This window comes from Pan troglodytes, chromosome 13 (genome assembly GCF_028858775.2).
Source record: "Pan troglodytes isolate AG18354 chromosome 13, NHGRI_mPanTro3-v2.0_pri, whole genome shotgun sequence".
Classification (NCBI taxonomy): Eukaryota; Metazoa; Chordata; class Mammalia; order Primates; family Hominidae; genus Pan; species Pan troglodytes.
The window spans coordinates 138,514,258-138,534,440 of NC_072411.2; the positions used below are offsets into that span (position 1 = coordinate 138,514,258).

Here is a 20,183-nt window from a genome sequence, read left to right on the forward strand (position 1 = left end):
GACGAAGGAGCCTCAACTTTCATGTGACTCTCACATCATGAGGTACATTAAGGAGAATGCCCCAGCTCTGCCCAGACAACCCTTGGAAGCACATGGTGGAATAGCGTGCTGTTTGAGCCTTCAGGGAGGTTTTCACACAGCACTAGATAGCAGAATGGCCGCCAGCACTCTCCCCAGCTTCCCCTGCCATTCGCCACCTGTCCTTCCCTCCTCCTGCCCAGCCCACGCCACCCTCTTCTCTTCCTCTACCTCCACTGCCACTGCCGCCAACACCCTTTCTCTCTGGGGGCCACATGGGGCCAGGTGCTCTGCTAACACCTCGTGAGTGTCACAGCAGCCCTGTGGCGTGAACCGTTCTCCTACTTCACAGATGAGAAGATGAAGGCTCAGAAGGTGACCGACTTGTCAGGGTCACCCAGCTATGCAGGGGCAGAGCCAGGATTCTGAGCCAGGCGTCCTGAGAGCCCCAACCCAGGCTCCTCCCCGCTCCACTGCTTTGCCTCCCAGGGGCTCTTTTTTTGTGTCATTCCCATTAAAAAACATGTTTCAAAAGAAGTGGATTTTGAATCTATTTAAGGAGAAGGAATTGAAAAAGTAAGCTCTCGTTGTATTTTAATGTTCATTTTAAGTAAATCATTACGCAAGAGGACTTTGAGACTGGAAGAAAAAAAAAACCCAACGCGGTGAAAAGAAACTACACTCTATGAGGAAGACACCATCACCATGGGCGCAAGGTGAGTGATCCTAATCTACCCGTCCCAAGAAAAATCAGCACCCACAAGGCTTTTGTCACTGTCAGGGCCAGAAATCATAATCCTTGTCCAGTTTCCTTTTGTCTTGGGTAGAGAGATATATGCTAAGAACAGAACGTGACCTAGTGGTTTATATCTGCAGCACATGCTCTGTGTTGGGTGCAGGTGCGCACACCCCACCGGCTGCAGGCTCCCCTCAACTCATCTGGTGCCCACTGGGTCCAAGGGCCGCCCTCCTGGCAAGCACACAGTGGACAGCCCAGCCTCAGCTACCATGCATGGGAAGGGGCTGGGGGTACTTGCCGTATCTGGAAGCATAGTCTGGTCTGGGCACCAAAATAATTTTCTGGTAAACTTTGCAGAAAGATTGGAGTTCAGCATCGAAGGGACGCCGTGTGGTCCCCACAATCAGAATCCGGTCATCTGGTTTCAGGAGTTTCAGGATTTGGGGAAGGTGTTTTTTCAGGCGTTTAGGTTCATTCTGGGAGAGAGAGAGAGAGAAAAAAATTGGTCCACATATAGAAAAAAAGAATGAAAAAATGAAAGAAAATTTACTTAGAATGCGTTGCAGCATCCTTTGTTAAAGTGATTGCAAAGCTCTGACAAACACAATTTCTTAAGGTTTGTCCTGGGATGGGTCTCGGAATGTGCTTCCCAGTATGACCCAGTGGATTTTAATTGTCAGTGTTTCCTTTCCTCAACCTCTGGTGTCCAGATTTAGAGGGTGGGAAGGAAGGAAGCACCTTGGCCCTAGGAATGGGAAGTGGTGGCTGATTTACAAACGGAAGGAAGCTCACTCGGACCTGTAATGAGCTGTGGTGCTCCCATTTTCCTAAGTTGTTTGGAAGCTGGACACAAGACTTCCTTTGCTGATTGCTGGAACAATGAAGAGCCCAGCTCCTGCATCTCATGTTTGAAAAATACCTGGTTACATAAGGCTGTGAAACTTATCTCTCTGAAGCAGTTGGGAAATAGTTTGAACCTGAATTATTTTAGTATAATCTCAGCACTAATGAGGGAGAGGAATGAGCGAGGACAGGCTGGCTGTTCAGCACCCCAGGGAGGACGACTTCCAGCCCGTGGGAGTCAGATCTGACCATGTTGCCATGGGCAACAGCCTGGCTGCAAATGAACCTCGCCCCCAGTGCAGACAGCAAAGAGGAAGCCGGGGAAGGAGAAGCACACCAGGGGCAATGGTGAGAGCCTCTGCAGAGACTTCCCAAGCACAGTCGAGGCCATTTTTGCTCCCATTTGGCTGACGGCTAATGATGTTCCTGCGTCTTTTCATGTGCTTATTGGTCATTTGTGTATCTTATTTGGAAAAATGTGTATTTAGATTGTTGGCCCACTTTAAAAGTTGGGTTATTTGTCTTTTTATTATTGAGTTGTAAGGGTTCTTTGTAGGTTCTATTAATAGAGAGAATTCCCTCAATATTACATGGTTTGCAAACATTTTCTTCTGTTCTGTGGGTTGTCTTTTCACTTTCTTGAGGATGTCCTTTGCAGCAAAAAAGTTTTTAATTTTGATGAGGTGCAATTTTCTTTTTGTGGCCTGTACTTTTGGTGTCATATCTAAGGAACAACTGCCTAATCTAAGGTCACAAAATTTATGCCTATATTTTCTTTTAAGAGTGTTCTAGTTTTAGCCCTTATTTTTAGGTCTTTGATAAATTATCAGTTGATTTTTGTATATGGCGTGAGGTAAGGGTCCAACTCTTTCTTTTGCAGGCAGCAATCCATTAGTCCCAGCATTACTTGTTGAAAAGATTATTCTTTCTGAATTGAATTGTCTTTGCACCTTTGTCAAAATGATGTAGGTGTAAGGCTTTATTACTGGATTCTTGATTCTGATCCATTGATCTATGTCTCTTCTTAGGCAAGTCCACACTGTCTTGATTGTTGTTGCTTTGTGGTAAGTTGGAAAATGAAATTGGGACGTGTGAGTCCCTCAACTTTATTTTTCTTTTGAAGAATGTTTTGTCTGGATCTCTTGAATTTCTGGATGAATTTTAGGATCAGTTACCAATTTCTGCAAATAAGCCGGCTGAGATTTCATGGGAATTGCATTGAATATGTAGGCCAATTTGGGAATTATTACCATTTTAACAAGATTAAGTCTTTCAACCAATGAATACAAATGTCTTTCCATTTATTTAGGCTTCCTTTAAATTTTTCAGCGTTTTTGTAGTTTTCAGAAAAGTCTTGCACTTCTTGTGTCAAAGAACTTTGTGAGAACAATTTCTTTTATTTTTGAGACAGAGTCTCACTGTGTCATCCAGGCTGCAGTGCAGTTGCACAATCTCTGCTCATTGCAATCACCACCTCCTGGGTTCAAGTGATTCTTGTGCCTCCTGAGTAGCTGGGATTATAGGTGTGCACCACCATGCCTGGCTAATTTTTGTATTTTTAATACAGACAAGGTTTGCCATGTTGGCCATGCTAGTCTCGAACTTCTGACCTTAAGTGATCTGCCTGCTTCGGCCTCCCAAAGTGCTGGGATTACAAGTGTGAGCCACCGTGCCTGGCCCTAAGAACTTTGTGAGAACAATTTCTATAGAGTGGTGGGGGTAGCAAGCCGATGGTGGTGGGTTGAGGGGTGAGTAGGGTGGTGAGAAGAGACTTGCCTTAAAGAACAAAGCAGGTGGTGGGAGTGACTGGGCATTTGGGGTGCACATGTGAGCTGCCCAAAGAACAGTGGAAGTAGGACTGATCTGACAGTCCTGGTGAGGCTGGAGACTGAGAATCCATGGGGGTAGAGACACACCTGCATGGTCTGAGCCCATCCTCAGCAACCCAGTTGCCATGGTGATGGCAGTGTGATCCCTGCCCTTTCTGAGGCAGGAGATGACACTGCTACCTTTGTGTCCTGAAATGGCAGGGACATTTGAAATGAATCAGCCTATTTGGATGACAAACGTTGATTCTGGGCAATGTCCAGAGTGACATCCTTGCTGATGGTGAGGTGCAGTCCCATGAACAGGGGACAGAAATTGGTGTGTCATTCAACTGGTAGTTCCCCTACACTCAGACCACCCCCATTCTAGTGCAGAGCCGTCCGTTATGCACGAGACCTGTGCACTCATCCATCATGCCAGCAAACCACCCCATGATCACCTGGCCGCCTCCAAAACCGCCGCCCCTACCGCGGGGCCTGCCAGCCCCTCACAACTGTATTACTTTGGGCAATTTCAAATTAGTGGCTAGCATCCACGCAGCAATTTCAATTTGCTATTCTGCAGTTAGCTCCACAAAACAACCGCCACAGCCAGCCCCAAGAAAGCAGCAATTCCTTGGCAGAGGCACTATCGTGATGTCAGGGAGGCGCTTGCTAGATGAAGTAACAAAGGGTAATGGGGCAGAAAATGCAGGAGCAGCCCGTGCGCCTCATTCTTTACCGCCTTCACCTCAGATACAAACAACTGACTGAGCGCACTCAAGGCGCAGGTGGGAGGAGACGCTACTCTCCTAGGAGGACGAGAAAGGGAGCGGGCCTGGTCCAGGCGTCTGCAGGGGGCAGGGGTGTGTTTGTAAAAGTGGCAGGGGTTGGAGTGGGGGTACTTGGAGTTTGGACTTTGCTGAAATTCTAGAGGTGTGAGGGGTTCTTTCAAAGATTGCTGAGGACAGTGTGAGGGGAACAGGAGTGTGTGCAGGAGGACAGAGAATTCCGGAGTAGGGCCCATTTGGTTCTAAGACAAGAGGCCCCAAAGGCAGGTTTTGGGATGATGTTTGGAGTGGCCCCAGGGCTCAGAGGGCCGCAGGGATGCGGTGTGGTTTAGGTGCACCAGGAGGGCTGACCCAATGGGCAGAAGGCGAAGCTGGTGGTTCCCCGCCCCATGTCTTCCAGCCTGTGCTGTGTGTGGTGGGGAGAAGGCCCCATTCTGGCAACCTTGTTTCTGAGTCTCAGCATGACCCGAGAGCAGCTGTGCGCCTTCTGGGAGCCTTTGTTCTCTTTTGTGTCACAGGGAAAACAATGCCTTCCTCTCAGGGTTGCCGGGAGTTTCCCTGACATATGTGTTGTGCTTGGGAAAGAGGAGGTATTCAATTGATGTCCCCCACTGCCACCGGGGTCCTCCTTTTTCTGTCCGCAGCAGTGTCCCTGCGCCCGGGAAGTTTGGCTTCCATGCTCGGGTGGCGTCACTGATCTTTGCCATGCCCCAATCCCCGGGTGAGCTTCCTGCCTCTAATTGCGGGAGGGGCCTCACCCAAAGGCAGAGGGGCTGGAGGGTGCATTCAGTCACTGGATTTTCAAGGGGATTTCCCGGAGTCCCTCAACCCCAGGGCAAGGTCGGCCCTGCTGCCTGTATGGCGGCCGTAGCTGGTGGAGTGCCAGCCTCCCGGATGTTCTTCTCTGTGCCTCTGTGCCCTTGGGATCAGGGCAGCCTTTGGGACAGAGGCCGGGGCAGGTGGGAGGAAGGACTAGGCTCCCTAGGTGGCTGAGTGATGCAGTGAGGAGCAGGTTACGATGCCTCCTGGGCTCCTCTCACCTGTGGATGCCTCTGCTGCCCTTGGCTTTTGGTCACCTTCAGAATGTGGACGTCCAATGCTCATGGCCACCTGGGGCCCTGGTGGCTGAGGATCTTCGGTGAGACACAGAGTCTCAGAGGCTGGGAAGGACAGCAGGACTGGCCCAGTCATGGCTCTGGAGACGCAGGAAGGCAGCAGGAACTCTGCAGCCCTGCTCCCTGAGGGGCAGGCCCCGCAATGCCATCACTGCACGGTGCAGGCCGAGTGGAGCTGGAGTTCCGTGTAGAGCTGGGCATGCACATGCAATGGTTTCCTCCCCCGCTCCTCTCCTGCTGCAGCATTGGAGCTGGGGGTGGAAATACTGGGGGTGGGGGGTGGAGGATGGCATTCATGCCTCTTGCAGCTCTGAGTCTGGGGTGGCTCAGGTCCCCTCGCCGGCCTTGCAGACGCTCAGGAAGCCAGGGTGCCCTTTGGCTTGCAGTCCCCTAGGACTTATCCCAGGGCGTGCCTCCTGGTCCTCAGTGCAGTTGACCTCCCCAACACACGACGGACTCCTCCAATGGGAAGTGAACAGAGAAAATGTGCAGTTCATCCACAACGAAGACCATGCCTCCAGTGGCCTTCGTTTCCTACAGCGACAAAGCTAGGCATGGGCAGGGTTTGCGGGAATCAGGGACGGTGCTGAGAGGTTCGCTCTGTGTCAGCAGCACAAGGGCTGATTCAAGGCAGGGTTCTGCAGGCTCGGCTGCTTCTTCACGGCTTTCAGCTCCCTCCTCAGCGGGCCTCCTTCCCCTCACATCCACTCCCTTTATGCGAGGGTGTCTACAGGGTATATTTCATTCCCTGCCTCCAGCTTTCTCTCAAAGGCCCCCTCTCAGCGCTCCTTCCCCAGTGCTCCTCTGGCTCTCTCAGGAGGAACATTCCCATTCCCCTTGCTCTCCCAGACTCAGATGTGCAGTGAGCAGGCAGCCGCAAGCACTGATGGCAAGCCCAGGGCACTGTGGGAGAATGCAGGGGGCTGCATGAACTCAGAGGCCGTGCGGGCTGAAATGCTTTCATTTAATAGTAAAGGAAGCGGAGGCTCAGAGAGGTTAAGTTACTTGTTTAAGGACACACAGCCAGCTGTGTGAATGCTGTGCATTGCTGGCCTGAGTTCCAGGCCAGTGTCTTCCACTCCCCAGGCTTATGTCTGGTGGGAGAGGGAGTAGCCCCTGCCCATGAATGAGCCAGGTTTCTGATAACTCCAGGTGTGTGACACCTGAGACGAAACACTGCCCTGCATTTCTCTTAGACGTGGGACCTGGTGGAGAACCCGGTCATTCCTGCCATCCATTTTGCTACCTACTTGTGGATCTTTTCAAGTTTTTCTGCAATGCAGCAACTTCGCCAGCAGAGGGAGTGAACTACTAGAGTCCCAGATTAAATAATAAATGAGTTCTCTGAAGACTTTCTGAAATGACAGGGCAATCAAGGCTCATTTGGGGAAGAAAAGATTGAGCTTCCACTCTTTATCCAAATCATCTCTACCTGTGAAAAGTGATGTATAATACATAAGGATCAAAAGTGATTAAAATCCTTATGAATTTAATCAGAAATTCACAGTTAACCACTATTTGCTTTGGTGCAAATTGATGTGGAATAACAATCTCGTGTATCTGCACATTTTTTTTTAACTTGTGGGAAATTTGCTGGTGATTTGTGGGGGGAAGTGGTGGAGGAGGGGGACCATTGAAAGGAGAGAAAAGGAAGGAAAGAAGCAATTGAAACAGGACTCCCTGGAGGCCCGAATGCGGTGCACTTAGCAGTTCTGTTGAGGGTCTTTGTTCATCAATTGTGGGCCTTTTCCTATTTATTATGATGAACAATAGGAAATCCTAATAATAACTCCTATGTGTGCCATTTGCTTTAACTGAGCAGAGTTCTCTAAATTGTTTCTTACCTCTAAATCGTATGTTTGGGTGGAAAATCCCTCTCCCCTTTCTTCCACACTTTCTTTCCTTCTAAACTATGTCTCATAAAGTCAGACCACAGAACCCTTTCAAATACAGTTAGGGCAGACAGAGACCACTACAGAGAGCCCCAGTGTTTCCTTCCTCGCTTGAAAAGGCAAGACCATCTCAAAAAGTAGAGGTAGGCCTTGGTAAGGGCCTCCTTTGGAGGAAAGAAAAGGCAAAAGTAAGGCATGAGAAAGTCCTCACCATCTTTTCTGCGTTGGGAACTTTTTTGTAGAAGGTTTTTTCTGTGTCTTCAATCCACACCACGGAGGGCTGGAGCTGTCGAGCCACCTGCAGAGGAAAAGGCAGAGCCCTGGTTGTAAATGCGCTTCCCTCTGGGGTGTGCAGAGCCCTGGTTGTAAATGCACTTCCCTCTCAGGTGTGCAGGGCCCTGGTTGTGAATGCGCTTCCCTCTGGGGTGTGCAGAGCCCTGGTTGTAAATGCACTTCCCTCTCAGGTGTGCAGAGCCCTGGGTGTAAATGCGCTTCCCTCTCAGGTGTGCAGAGCCCTGGTTGTAAATGCGCTTCCCTCTCAGGTGTGCAGGGCCCTGGTTGTAAATGCACTTCCCTCTCAGGTGTGCAGGGCCCTGGTTGTAAATGCACTTCCCTCTCAGGTGTGCAGAGCCCTGGTTGTAAATGCGCTTCCTTCTGGGGTGTGCAGAGCCCTGGTTGTGAACATGCTTCCCTCTGGGGTGTGCAGAGCCCTGGTTGTGAACGTGCTTCCCTCTGGGGTGTGCAGAGCCCTGGTTGTAAATGCGCTTCCCTCTCGGGTGTGCAGAGCCCTGGTTATAAACGTGCTTCCCTCTGGGGTGTGCAGAGCCCTGGTTGTAAACGTGCTTCTCTCTGGGGTGTGCAGAGCCCTGGTTGTAAATGTGCTTCCCTCTGGGGTGTGCAGAGCCCTGGTTGTAAATGCGCTTCCCTCTGGGGTGTGCAGAGCCCTGGTTGTAAATGTGCTTCCCTCTCGGGTGTGCAGAGCCCTGGTTGTAAATGTGCTTCCCTCTGGGGTGTGCAGAGCCCTGGTTGTAAATGCACTTCCCTCTGGGGTGTGCAGAGCCCTGGTTGTAAATGCACTTCCCTCTCGGGTGTGCAGAACCCTGGTTGTAAACGTGTTTCCCTCTGGGGTGTGCAGAACCTTGGTTGTAAACGTGTTTCCCTCTGGGGTGTGCAGAGCCCTGGTTGTAAATGCGCTTCCCTCTGGGGTGTGCAGAGCCCTGGTTGTAAATGTGCTTCCCTCTAGGGTGTGCAGAGCCCTGGTTGTAAATGTGCTTCTCTCTCAGGTGTGCAGAGCCCTGGTTGTAAATGTGCTTCCCTCTGGGGTGTGCAGAGCCCTGGTTGTGAACGTGCTTCCCTCTGGGGTGTGCAGAGCCCTGGTTGTAAATGTGCTTCCCTCTCAGGTGTGCAGAGCCCTGGTTGTAAATGTGCTTCCCTCTGGGGTGTGCGGAACCCTGGTTGTAAATGCACTTCCCTCTGGGGTGTGCGGAACCCTGGTTGTAAATGCACTTCCCTCTGGGGTGTGCAGAGCCCTGGTTGTAAATGCACTTCCCTCTTGGGTGTGCAGAACCCTGGTTGTAACTGTGCTTCCCTTAGGGGTGTGCAGAGCCCTGGTTGTAAATGCACTTCCCTATGGGGTGTGCAGAACCCTGGTTGTAAACGTGCTTCCCTCTGGGGTGTGCAGAGCCCTGGCTGTAAACGCGCTTCCCTCTCAGGTGTGCACCTGCTCTCCCCGTGCGGCTCATGAGCTCTGCTGCACAGGCACAGAAATGTGTTCTGCAGCTACAACCTGCCCCACCACATCCCTTCCTTCACAGCAGGACAAGTCCGCGCCCCCCCCCCCACCCCGCAAACCGCTCCTCTGTCAGTCCTGTTCTGACAGGCAGGACAAGCTTGAGGACAAACATTCTGCTCTAGGACCTCAACATCCTCTCAGTTTGGCTTGAAAGAAACCCACAGTTTTCTGCTGAAAATGAATGGAGAACTGGGCCACGAGTTTTAATTACTGCCTCTGGCCGTTCCCAGGTTTATTCAAGTTTGCTTACCATGAGAAAAACCGTTTCAGCACTCGGGCCCCCACGAGGCTATTTGTTCCTCTCTGTTTGGCTGTGCCTTTGTGGCCCAGGCTCCCCCTGAAAGGCGGCTCCGAGCCCCTCTGGACAAGCAGGGCCTCGCGACAGAGCTGGGATGGGACTTACCCTGGGCCCATGAATAATTGCTGTACACCTAACAATCTCTTCAAAGCACCCCCGTGATAGCGAAGTTCAGGTATTTTTGCAACAATTTGTGCTTTGTGCGAAATTGTGACAGATAAAAGCCATGGTGAATACAGCGTTATGTACTCCTATTTTTATATTTCTTAAAACATCATTAAGGCAGCAGGCATGATTTTAAACCAAGACAGTCATTCAATGAGTGATGGAAAAATCGCTAGGGACACTCTACTGTGTCTGCCTCCCTGTCATTATGTACGAAGTGGCAAGTCAGGGCTATAAAGTAGATTACGCACCTTCAAAGGCAGAAGTGGGCACTGATTGAACTGGATCCTTGCGCTGGCCCAACGCCTGGGCCGGCTGCATTCCCAGGCCCCGACACACACGGACATTGAGAGGGAAAAGAGTGCCAGCCGGGCACCGTTTGCTGGGTATTTCACAGACCCAGAGTCACAGAATTTAGGAACTCAGAATCCCACATTTTAATCGTGATCCCTGAGCCAGTGTGGGGTGATAACTGCAGTGAATGAGTTGGCAGACATGTGCCAGGCATCAGCCACCTATGTTGTGCCCAGCATCACACATGGTCAGAGCCAGCACACACCTGGCGCTGCCTCCTCCTGGAGGCCTTAGCACATGTGGAATAAACTGCTTGTCTCATCTGAACCCTATGAAGCAGATAACAATGAACCATTGTTATCATCCCTGTTTGCAGACAAGGAAACTGAGGCTTGCAGACATTAAGTGATGGCCCTGCTCATACAGGTCCAGCGTGGCAGAAGCAGGACTGGAGGTCAGGCTGGGGGCTACAGTCTGTGCTGGCAGCTGAGGCAGCCTACGCGGGTTCCCTCATCTACTCTCACCACGAGCGTGAGGGGCCAGCCCTAGGACCTCTGCTTCGGAGCTGAGAACTGAGGCCCCAGAGACGAGTAGGTGGTTATGTTATAGTGGGGAGCTAGTCGGGCATGAGCAGGGCAGGAGAGGGCTCCTTCCAATACATACACACACCAAGAATGTCAGGTGACCATCCCATGATGGGCAGGTGGTTGTTTACTGTATTTTTATAATAATCATTGGTCACAGCCAGCACTAGCGAAAGGCAGTCTCCCAATAAACAGAAACACCGGAAGTGGGTGATCAGCAGCTTCCCAATAAGATCTCAGGGGTTGGGCGAGTGGGCTCAACCATGTGCATTAAGAGGCAAAACGGTGGAATTTAACTGGTCTATGACCTTCTAGGGACATTCGACTGGTAAGGGAGGAGCATCTCAAGTGAGCATGCGCACAACTCCAGTGAACACACTGTGCATGCATGCTCCCTCCCAAGTGCTGGCAGGCCACTGTGCATGCGGACAGCCCACCCCAAGGGAAGAATCAGGAGAGAAGGGACGCAAGACCCCAGAAGCATGCCAACATATAAAACCCAGGCTGGAGTGCAGTGGCACGATCTTGGCTGACTGCAACCTAGAGCACGAGACCTCTCACCCTTCGTTCTGCTGAATGTGGGGGTGACCTGCATTTGTGAGCACTTTATTTTGGCCTTGCCACTAGGATTTTATTTTTTGGCGTGATCAGGGAACATTTTTACACTGCTGGTGGGAATGTAAACTCATACAGCTGCTATGGAAAACAGTGTGGAGATTCCTTAAAGTACTAAAAGTAGAACTACCATTTGATCCAGCAATCCCACCACTGTACCTACCCAGAGGAGAAGATACAAAAATGATACGTGCACATGCATGTTTATACTTCGCACATGCAGCACAATGCACAATTGCAAAATTGTGGCACCAACCCAAATGCCCATCAATCAATGAGTGGATAAAAAAACTGTGCTATATATATATATGTATATGATGGAATACTACTCAGCCATAAAAAGAAATGAATTAACAGCATTTGCAATGACCTGGATGAGATTGGAGACTATTATTCTAAGTGAGGTAATTCACGAATGGAAAACCAAACATCGTACGTTCTCACTAGGACGCGAAGGCATAAGAATGATACAATGGACTTTGGGAACCTGTGGGGAAGAGTGGGAGGGGGATGAGGGATGAAAGACTACAAATAGGGTGCAGTGTATACTGTTCAGGTGATGGATGCACCAAAATCTCACAAATCACCACTAAAGAACTTACTCATGTAACCAAATACCACCTGTACCCCCAATAACTTACGGCCAAAAAAAAAAAAAATCAAAATCTCAAATCAATGCGTAGGTTATTAACTATAGCACCTGCCAGTGGACTCGAGAAGCTAGTCTATTTCAAAGCCTAGCCAAGAAGACTAGCTGATGAGGAGAAACACCAAGCTGGGCGCTTTGCCCCCAAGCTTTCATCAATGAAACAGACAAAATGCTACAGGATAAAGGAACTCTCTTGTCTTCTCTCTTCATCTTTGATTTTTAAAAGAACGTTTAATAAAATCAGCTCTCTAGTAGATCACAGCAAAGTATTAAGTGATTCTCCAGCTTAAACATTCTGTGCTTCTACAAAGAAAGCTTTTGCATAAAATGTAGATTCGAAGGGGTCTCTGAGCTGGCAATCTGGAGTTCTAGTCAGTGTGCAGGAGAAAGTTGCCACAGGAGGGAAATCCAGGAGAAAATGTAGGGTGGGCTCAAGGGCCTTTGGAAATGGAGCTCGACGCTGTACACTGAGCTGATCTATACTGATCCCGGCTGGGCACCATACCCTCTGCTAGAGCAGCAAGGGCAGGAAGAGGAACGGGATGGGTCCGGTCCGAACAGGGTCACTCCAACCGGGAAATGCACCCAGTCAGGGGCGACAGCACCACGTGGTGTTGACAAAAACACATGCTTGGAAGTTGGAGAAAAGAGACCCCTGTGTGCAGAGTCTCACAGTAGCAGGTAAGTGAGGAGGGGCGGAGCACGAGCCAGAGAGGGAAGCCTCTTTCTTCCCCTGACAATTCAGTGCTTCTCACTGGGATCACCAGGGGAGCTTTGGAAAGTACGACCTCCGGGTCTCAGTCCTGGAGATTCTGGTGTGACTGGGGTGTTGTCTGGCGTTAGCAGTTTTGAAAGCTCCCCAGATGATGCTGAAGAGCAGACATGGTCAGGAAGCCCCGCCCGGAAGCACAGATGTCTACTATGCACTGGCTTATGCACAGGTTCCCAAAGACCCTGCCCTGGTTTCTCTGCACTCTCTCAATACCACCTTGAGGGCTGATCTCAACCACTCTGGTAGCTTCAGCTGGCCTCTACGCGCTGACCACAACCAAATGCACATCCAGAGCTCCAGGCCAGAGTTTCTCATCCCCACATGGTGCCTGCCTACCGAAGCCTCAGAAGGCCACCTTCCCTCCCTCCCTCCTGCCTCCTGCCCGTTCCCTGTGTGACTCTGCTCCTACCCAAGCCAGAGGCCTGGGTATCCACCCTTGTCTCATTCCCCACACCTAACAACCCCACAGTCTATTCATGGCACTTCCTAATCCCTTTCAACTCCAAGTATTCCGTTCTCTCAGCTACTTGGTGCAAGCCCCCGATTTCCTTCCAACACGGCCTGGGCACTGCTGCCAAGGGATGGAGCTGAAGAGTGAGGAGGGGGCAAGCTCCAAGGGGCCATTGTTCCCTTACAGCTATTTTGAGTTTAAGTCAAAAGCTTCCCTACTTCCAGCTCCAAAAGTAAATAAGAAAATGAGACGTTGTATGTAAAAGGTTTATACTTCGTAGAGAAAAGATAATTTGTAATAACAAAGGCAAGATCTTATTTTTTTTCAGTACCTCTTAAGAATCTCAGTTTCAGAACTGAACCCAATGGAGAAACCATCTTCGCATCAACAGCTATCTCTTCAGATTGGATAAAGAAAATGTGGTACATATACACCATGGAATACTATGCAGCCATAAAAAGGAATGAGCCCATGTCTTTAGCAAGAACATGGATGGAGCTGGAGGCCATTATCCTTTCCTTAGCAAGCTAATGCAGGAAGAGAAAATCAAATACCACTTATTCTCACTTATAAGTGGCAGCTAAACAGTGAGAATGCATGGACACAAAGAAGGGAACAGCAGGCACTGGGGCCTCCTTGAGGGTGAAGGTTTGGAGGAGGAAAATGAGTGGAAAAAATCATTACTGGGTACCGGGCTTAATGCCTGGGCGATGAAATAATCTATACAACAAACCCCTGTGACACGAGTTTACCTATGTAACAAACCTGCACACACACCCCTGAACCTAAAATAAAAGTTAAAAACGAAAACAAAAGCAACTGTCTCTTGTCTTAGCTGACTGCACTCGTGGCTGCTGCGGATCACTTCTCGCGATGTCCACATGGCAAGCAATGGGTTTTCCATAGTGCCTATTGGGGCCTCTATTTTCTCAACCCAGATGGGAATTGCAGATGTGAATACCAAGTATTTCAGCGTTAACTTTTCTCTTTTTGCTCTTAACAAACTAAGCTGCGCAGCCTTGAAACAGGAGTCGCCCTAACTTGGAATGATTTTGAGACCCACAATCTTGTTTCCAGCATCAGATTCTAAATCAGTTGTTTTGAAAACGGCGGCTCCATTCTGTTGACTGTGAAGTTAGCGATTGTTCCTTTAACGTGTAGCTCCTTCAGAACTAATGGGGGAATTCCATGCTTCCTGAATTTTTAACACACACCTGTGAAGGAATTGCTCTCCCTAGTTCAGCAGCTTTGGGAGCACACAGGGTTGTACGGGGCACTCTGGAGTGATGTGGTTTGGAAGGGCTCAATTATTACCAAACAAGACAGAGAACGCTTCCCAAGAGTGTTCTCAGATGAGGATAACGATACAACTGACTTCATTTGCAAAGTGCTCTGGCGTCCAGGACACCATTTGCCTCCTCACCGGACACATGCTCCATGTGTGCCAAGCACACCCCGCGGCTCTCCCCTTTCACAGATGAGGCTGCTGAGGCAGAGCCAGGTGAGGGATGAGTCATGTGCTGGCTCAGCAACTGGTAAGTGCTGGAGGTGGGAGCGGGACCTGGGTCTGCCCAGCACCCACAAGCCCTTGCATGGACCAGGCGGCCACCACATTGCCAGGGGAGATGGGATGCCTATTCCTTGACCTGTACCGCTACCTGATCCGCTACCATCTTTCATCCCAGCAGGAAGAATGCTAAAGCCATCACTGTCTTGCCCTCCAGAGCTCGGATCTCTGGCTTTCCTGACCTTCCCCTGGGGAAGCTGAGGGGCCTGCTGGTCACAGGACCCCTGGTGACCATGTTCAGGTCTGGCCAGAAAGAAGACAGGCATGGAAACTGGGGCAGCGTCAAGCGGAAGCTACTTCGTCCAGGAGGGATGAAAGGGACAGAGGCTGCTTCTCTTGGAGAAAAGAAGACTTGAGGCTGGTAAGTTTGCTGTTTTCAAACGCGTGAAAGACTGCCATGGGGAAGAAAGGCAGGTTTTGCTAGGTTTGGCCCTGAACGTAGAATGAAGGCTGTTCTTTCATTTCTTCCTTTATAAGACATTTACAGAAGAGCTTGGTATGCCAGGCACTGTGCTAGGTGCCAGGGTCACAAAGAGTAATAACGCAGGGTCCGTGACCTCCAGGAGCCCACCTGTGGTAGGGGAGAGCAGACCTGAGGTTGAGGGTGCTCCAAGGAAATCAGGGTGTCAGTGAGGGGCACCAATGACAGAAAGTGGGAGAAGTGGGCGGGTGGGGGGAACCAGGAACGGAGACCGCAGACAGTGGTTAAAGCAGACAGGCCTTCCGAGATCTCCAGAAGATCAGATGGTCTGGAGAGGGGGAAGCACCCTGCCTGGGCCAGGAGCCAGGGCACAGTGTGAGGTGTCCTCACCTGGGGCACATGGGGAGCACCTGGCACTTCTGGAAGGGGTCAGAAAAGTGCACGGCCATGCTACAGAGGTTGCTTGTATCCTGGAGGCTGTGGAAGTCCTGGAAAGGACTTTAATCAAGAACTTTGATCCTTTTTCTGTTACAGAAAAATCCCTCTTGGGAGTGTGTAGAGGAGGATGTGGTGGGAGCTGTGCTGGCCTTGGGGAGCAGGCAGGTGTGGGCGGTGGGCACAGGGAGGACAAGGCCCAGGTAGGGAGGTGCTGCGGGGCTGCTGTGGGGAGATGAGAGCCCGCAGTGGGGGATAGGCAGGGCAGGATGGGGAGGGCAGGACTGGCCGGCCTCAATGACAGTGGGTTGTGGGTTGCAGGAGGGGGCTCGATGCTAGATGCCCAGTGGATGGTAATGAGGGGGTCAGTGCCAGCTGCCATGAGCCCCTGGGCAGCGGGGCAGGCAGGGAGGGCTGCTGGGGCCAGAGAAGAGGAGAGAGGCAAGGGCAGAAAGGGCCTCCGAGGCCACAGCAATGGCTGTGGACGCCTCAAGAATGGATGGAAGGAATTCTCGAGTAAAGGGGCACAGTGGATGAGGCCGGGAGAGGGTGACAGAGAGCCCGGGGCCACACAGGGAAGACGATGACAGAGGAGGAGGTCCAGGCTGCCAAGGGGCAGCAGCCGTGGATAGAAGGGATGGGTCTGGAGCGACAGCTAGCCTCGAAGCCAGGAGGGGGGCGGCCAGCGGTGGCCTGTGCTGGCCAGAGAGTTTGGTAATGAGGAGGTCACTGGTGGCCTTGGCAGGGAGTGGAGTGAACAGAGCCAGGTGACAGGGAGAGCTCCTTCAGAAAGACGGGCAGACAGTAAGCCTGGGGAGGACGTGGCGCATGGGGTAGTCAGTGCCCAGGAAATGTTTGGGGATAGCGTGGGCTAGGGACAGAAGGCAGGAGGATGGGCTGGGAGGAGAAGGGCTCATCTTCCCTGCACCACAGACACTGGGGGATAGGGTGGCTGCTGCTGCAGGAAGTGTGCAGGCCAGACAAGAAATGTTGGCAGGCGCATCTGCTGGGAATAAAATCTGCTCTTAGAGTTTGTGGAAAAGCAGTGTTCTTTAGTAAAAATCTCAGAGTATACCGAATGGCATAAACAACACCTCCCTCCACCTAGAATCAACCGTTGAACACTTCCTGTCCTTACAGATCCTTTACGAAAATGGGATCTTGTTCAACACATACTGCTTTACGGGCTGCCTTGTTCATGTCACATGAAAGTTATTTCTCCATTATCATTTTAACAGGAAGCACCAGCATTACGGTTCTAATTAATCCCCTGGTTTTGAATGTATAGATGGTTTCCATCTTTTACTACCCCAAATAGTACTTATTTAGGGCACCTGGCTGAGAATTTCCTTAGAATGACTGCCAGGAGAGGCTTCCAGGTGGAGGGGCCTGGACATTCTGTGCGTGTCGTTTTTATGCATACTGTCGCACTGCCCCCCTGGGGGTTCCATCTGTTTACACTCTCCCCAGGAATAAATGAGGGCTCTGGCTCTCTACACTCTTCTCCTCGACGAGGATTAATAATAAAAAACTCTGCCAATTTGCTAATGAAAAATGGTATCCTTTGCTTTTCTAATTTTCATTTAGCTATGAAAAGGCTTCATTTAAATTACCCGCAGATAGTTTGAGGTCACGGACAATTACATTAATTAATTCGTAATTGAACTTTCCAGAGTTCTGTCGGGTAGTTCACGTCACCTGCCAGTAGAGGGCTCTTCGCTACTATCAAATATCACTAGAGGGTTTTTGTTGTGTGTCAATTATGAAATAAAGACAAATTTCCACCGTGTGCCTTTTCAAATTCTAGGAAGTTCTAGCAAACAACTAAAGACATCTCTATCCACATGCATTTTATGGGCTTGATCTTTTGTATTTTCCAAAGAAACACTGTCAAACATTCACCATCAGAATTAGATTCTCAGGGGATAATGGCTCAACAATTAAAACCTGTTTGTGTTTCGGCATGCATGGGTTATGAAGATGCTCTGCCCAGATGACCCCTGGACGTTTTGGAGGTTCTCTCTGAAAGGATCCTATTTTGCTTGCCAAGGAGAACTGCAGGAAAAAAACAGCTACTATTTTTTTCAGCTGATGTGTCTCGGCTGAAACTCATTCATTCATTAATTCATCCCACACATATTTACGGAGCATCTGAGAGCTCTGTGGTAGGAGGCAGGGGTGTCTGGGAGTTGGGAGACACGGTCCCTGCCTGTGGAGGGTGCAGCTGCCTGTGTCTGAATGGGTGTCGCTGAGTGAGGTGCTGCGGGGTTAGGGGTTAGGGAGGGTGCAGGGGCGTAAGGCTTATTTGCAGGGGGAGGGGGCTCACTTTCCCATACTGTGGTCACTTGGATTCTGTTTAAATACTTCATATGACACTTTGGCCTGCATTTCCACTATTTAAAAATTATATTTTAAGTTTCTATTTCCTTGTAATACCTTTTATGTACTTGCGGAGTTTATTTCAAGTCCTCACTGCAATTAGCTGGATATAAACCATAAATGATCATCAAAGAAGGGCAGAAGTATACTAGAATGAGAAGCCTGGCTGGGCTGGTAAACTGAGGCAAAGCAAAGAACTAGAGAGGAGCTAGGATGCAGGGGCTCACAGGAAAGACTGGGCACAGTAACTAGGAGAGAACATGCATGTGTGTGTGTGTCTGTGTTCAATGTGTGTCAATGTGTGTGCATGTGCATATGTTAGTATGAGTGTATGTTAGTGTGCACATGTGTGCGTGTGCATGTGTGTATGTTAGTATGTTAGTGTGCACGTGTGCGTGTGTTAGTATGTATGAGTGTATGTTAGTGTGTACATGTGTGCGTGTGTATTAGTGTGCGTGTGTTAGTGTTAGTGTGTGTTAGTGTATGTGTGTGTTAGTGTGCACGTGTGCGTGTTAGTGTGCACGTGTGCGTGTTAGTGTGCGTGTGTATGAGTGTATGTTAGTGTGCACATGTGTGCATGTGTGTGAGTATATGTTAGTGTGCGTGTGTGTGTGGGGGGGGCAGGTTGGTGCTAGTAACAGGAACATGTTGATGCAATTAGTGCTTATCCAGACTGTGTTCAATGGGAAGGTGTTGGATGGTGGGGGGCGTCAGGCTTACAAACCACCTGAACTTAACTCTTGAAGCCCCGTCTCCTCCCCAGCCCACTGCCCACCACACTATGGCCAATGAATTCTCGCCAGGTGGAACGGACTCTAGCCAGCTTGGAAAAGCCTGTGTGCAAAGCCATTCTCAACTTCCCAAGGCACCTCCATCGCCCCCACCCCGAGTGTTTCCGGGTTGCCTAAACATTTTGAATGCTTGTGGCATCAAACCCTGGTCCCGCCTTGTCCCCACTGCCTGATACACAACACCTGCGGATGCCACTCTGTGTGTTTGGTGATTGACAGCCTGCAGAGTGTTTCCACACCTGACTGACACACAGTGCCCGAGGCCTCCACAGCCTGATGCCCTCCCTGTGTGGGGTGCTCCCTGTCGTCACTGGACAGGTGGAGTGGGACATGTATCCCGGGTCCTGGAGAAGCCTGGCTCTCTTGTTGCCTTCCTCCTGGGAGTCCCCTTCCCACGGCAGCCTCTGACACAGCTGGACCCGGCTACATGGCCCACCCTGGTCTAGGGGCCTTTCTTTTGTGTTCTTTTTTCTCCTTCTTTCTTTGCAGGTGCATGTGTCTGAATTCCGAGAAGTTTCCTATGTGTCGGGGTCTAGGCTCCCTCCCCACCCTGGGCCCCTCCCGGGTGTCTGGTTTGACGTGGCCTCCCAGGACTGACACCGATGTTCCAGGCAGGAGAAACAATGGCAGAGGCCTCGTTGGCCGTACAGACGCCAGCATCCCCACCCACAGTGGGTTTTGATGGACTCTGGGCGCTAGTGAGGTGTCTGTCTGCGTTCCTCACTGTAGCACATGGTCAGTGTGGCCCACTGTGGGGCGGGGAGAGTGGGGAGGCCCTGCCTATGTGGGAGCAGGCTATGTGGGCGCTCTCTGCACTTTCTCCTCCCTTTTGCCAGGAACCGAAAACTGCTCTGAAAAATAGTCTATGTAAAAAAGAAAAGGTTCTGCAGCCTATGTGCACATCGCTCCTCAGCCTGCAGCTGCGTCCGCACACAGTGGAAGGTGAGCCTGGCCTCTTCATGGACGACCCACTCAAGACTCAGGGCACTGGCCTCCCACCGTGTCCACACCCGAGGCTGCACTGGAGCCGCTAAATCCTGTGTCCCTCTCCCCATGTCCTTACTCCTCTCTTTCCTCTCCCCCGCCTTTTTGATTAGCCCTGTTTTGGGGGACAGATGTAGGCCTTGCGTTATCCTTACTGATATTCACCTTGTAAAATGAGACTAACATATGTATTACACTAATTGTACATCTCTGTGTGTGTGTGTGTGTGTGTGTGTGTGTTTTAAATCAACCACAAATAGCAGCAATGTCTTTGTCTGGGTTATTAATCAGGAAGAGAAGTCTTCTTCTATGAGCTACAGAAACATACCTTTTATGAGCTACAGAAATTGCTGAAGCTACTTTATGAACTACAGAAATTGGCCAGGCACCTCTGCTGACACCTGGACTAGCTGTCTACACCACCACACACCACATCTGGGCAAGAGCCCTTGGTGTGCTGCCATAAGGCTGCTGGCTGTGAGCCCACAGAGGAGCCGGGTGGATGGTACTGGGGCACAAGAGCATCGAGGGTCCCTTTTGTTCAGATGCTGCAGACCACTGTGGGCCACGTGTCCTACAGCTGACACTGCCTCGGCCCCGTTCTCCCAGGTCCTCACTCTAACTCAGCCCTCAGGGGCCAGGTCACCAAGCAGAAGGGAGGAAAGCAGAACCTAAGAACCTCCAGGGGCAGAGAGGACCCTCCCCCCAGATCCAGGGGGCCGCTGAAACGTCCTCTGCTCCAGCCTCCTTCCCTGCGCCCTGCCCTGGCCTTCCCTTGCCTCT

General features: G+C 50.7%; 1 protein-coding gene and 1 long non-coding RNA gene across 3 annotated transcripts in view; one reads left to right on the forward strand and one right to left on the reverse strand.

Moving 5' to 3' along the window:
• The window catches only part of IQCA1 (IQ motif containing with AAA domain 1), a 180,015-nt gene that overhangs the window by 12,936 nt on the left and 146,896 nt on the right, over positions 1-20,183 (reverse strand). For both annotated transcript variants that reach the window (XM_001152559.6, XM_009444612.4), the window contains exons 16-17: positions 7,415-7,501; positions 1,056-1,233 (exon numbers count right to left, since the gene is read on the reverse strand). In XM_001152559.6, coding sequence (XP_001152559.1) covers positions 1,056-1,233; positions 7,415-7,501 — 265 coding nt within the window. The remainder of the gene's footprint in view (positions 1-1,055; positions 1,234-7,414; positions 7,502-20,183) is intronic.
• Positions 1,228-20,036, forward strand: LOC104005427 (uncharacterized). Its single transcript, XR_010149944.1, has 3 exons — positions 1,228-1,948; positions 14,509-14,751; positions 18,906-20,036. It is a non-coding gene; the product is annotated as an uncharacterized LOC104005427 (long non-coding RNA).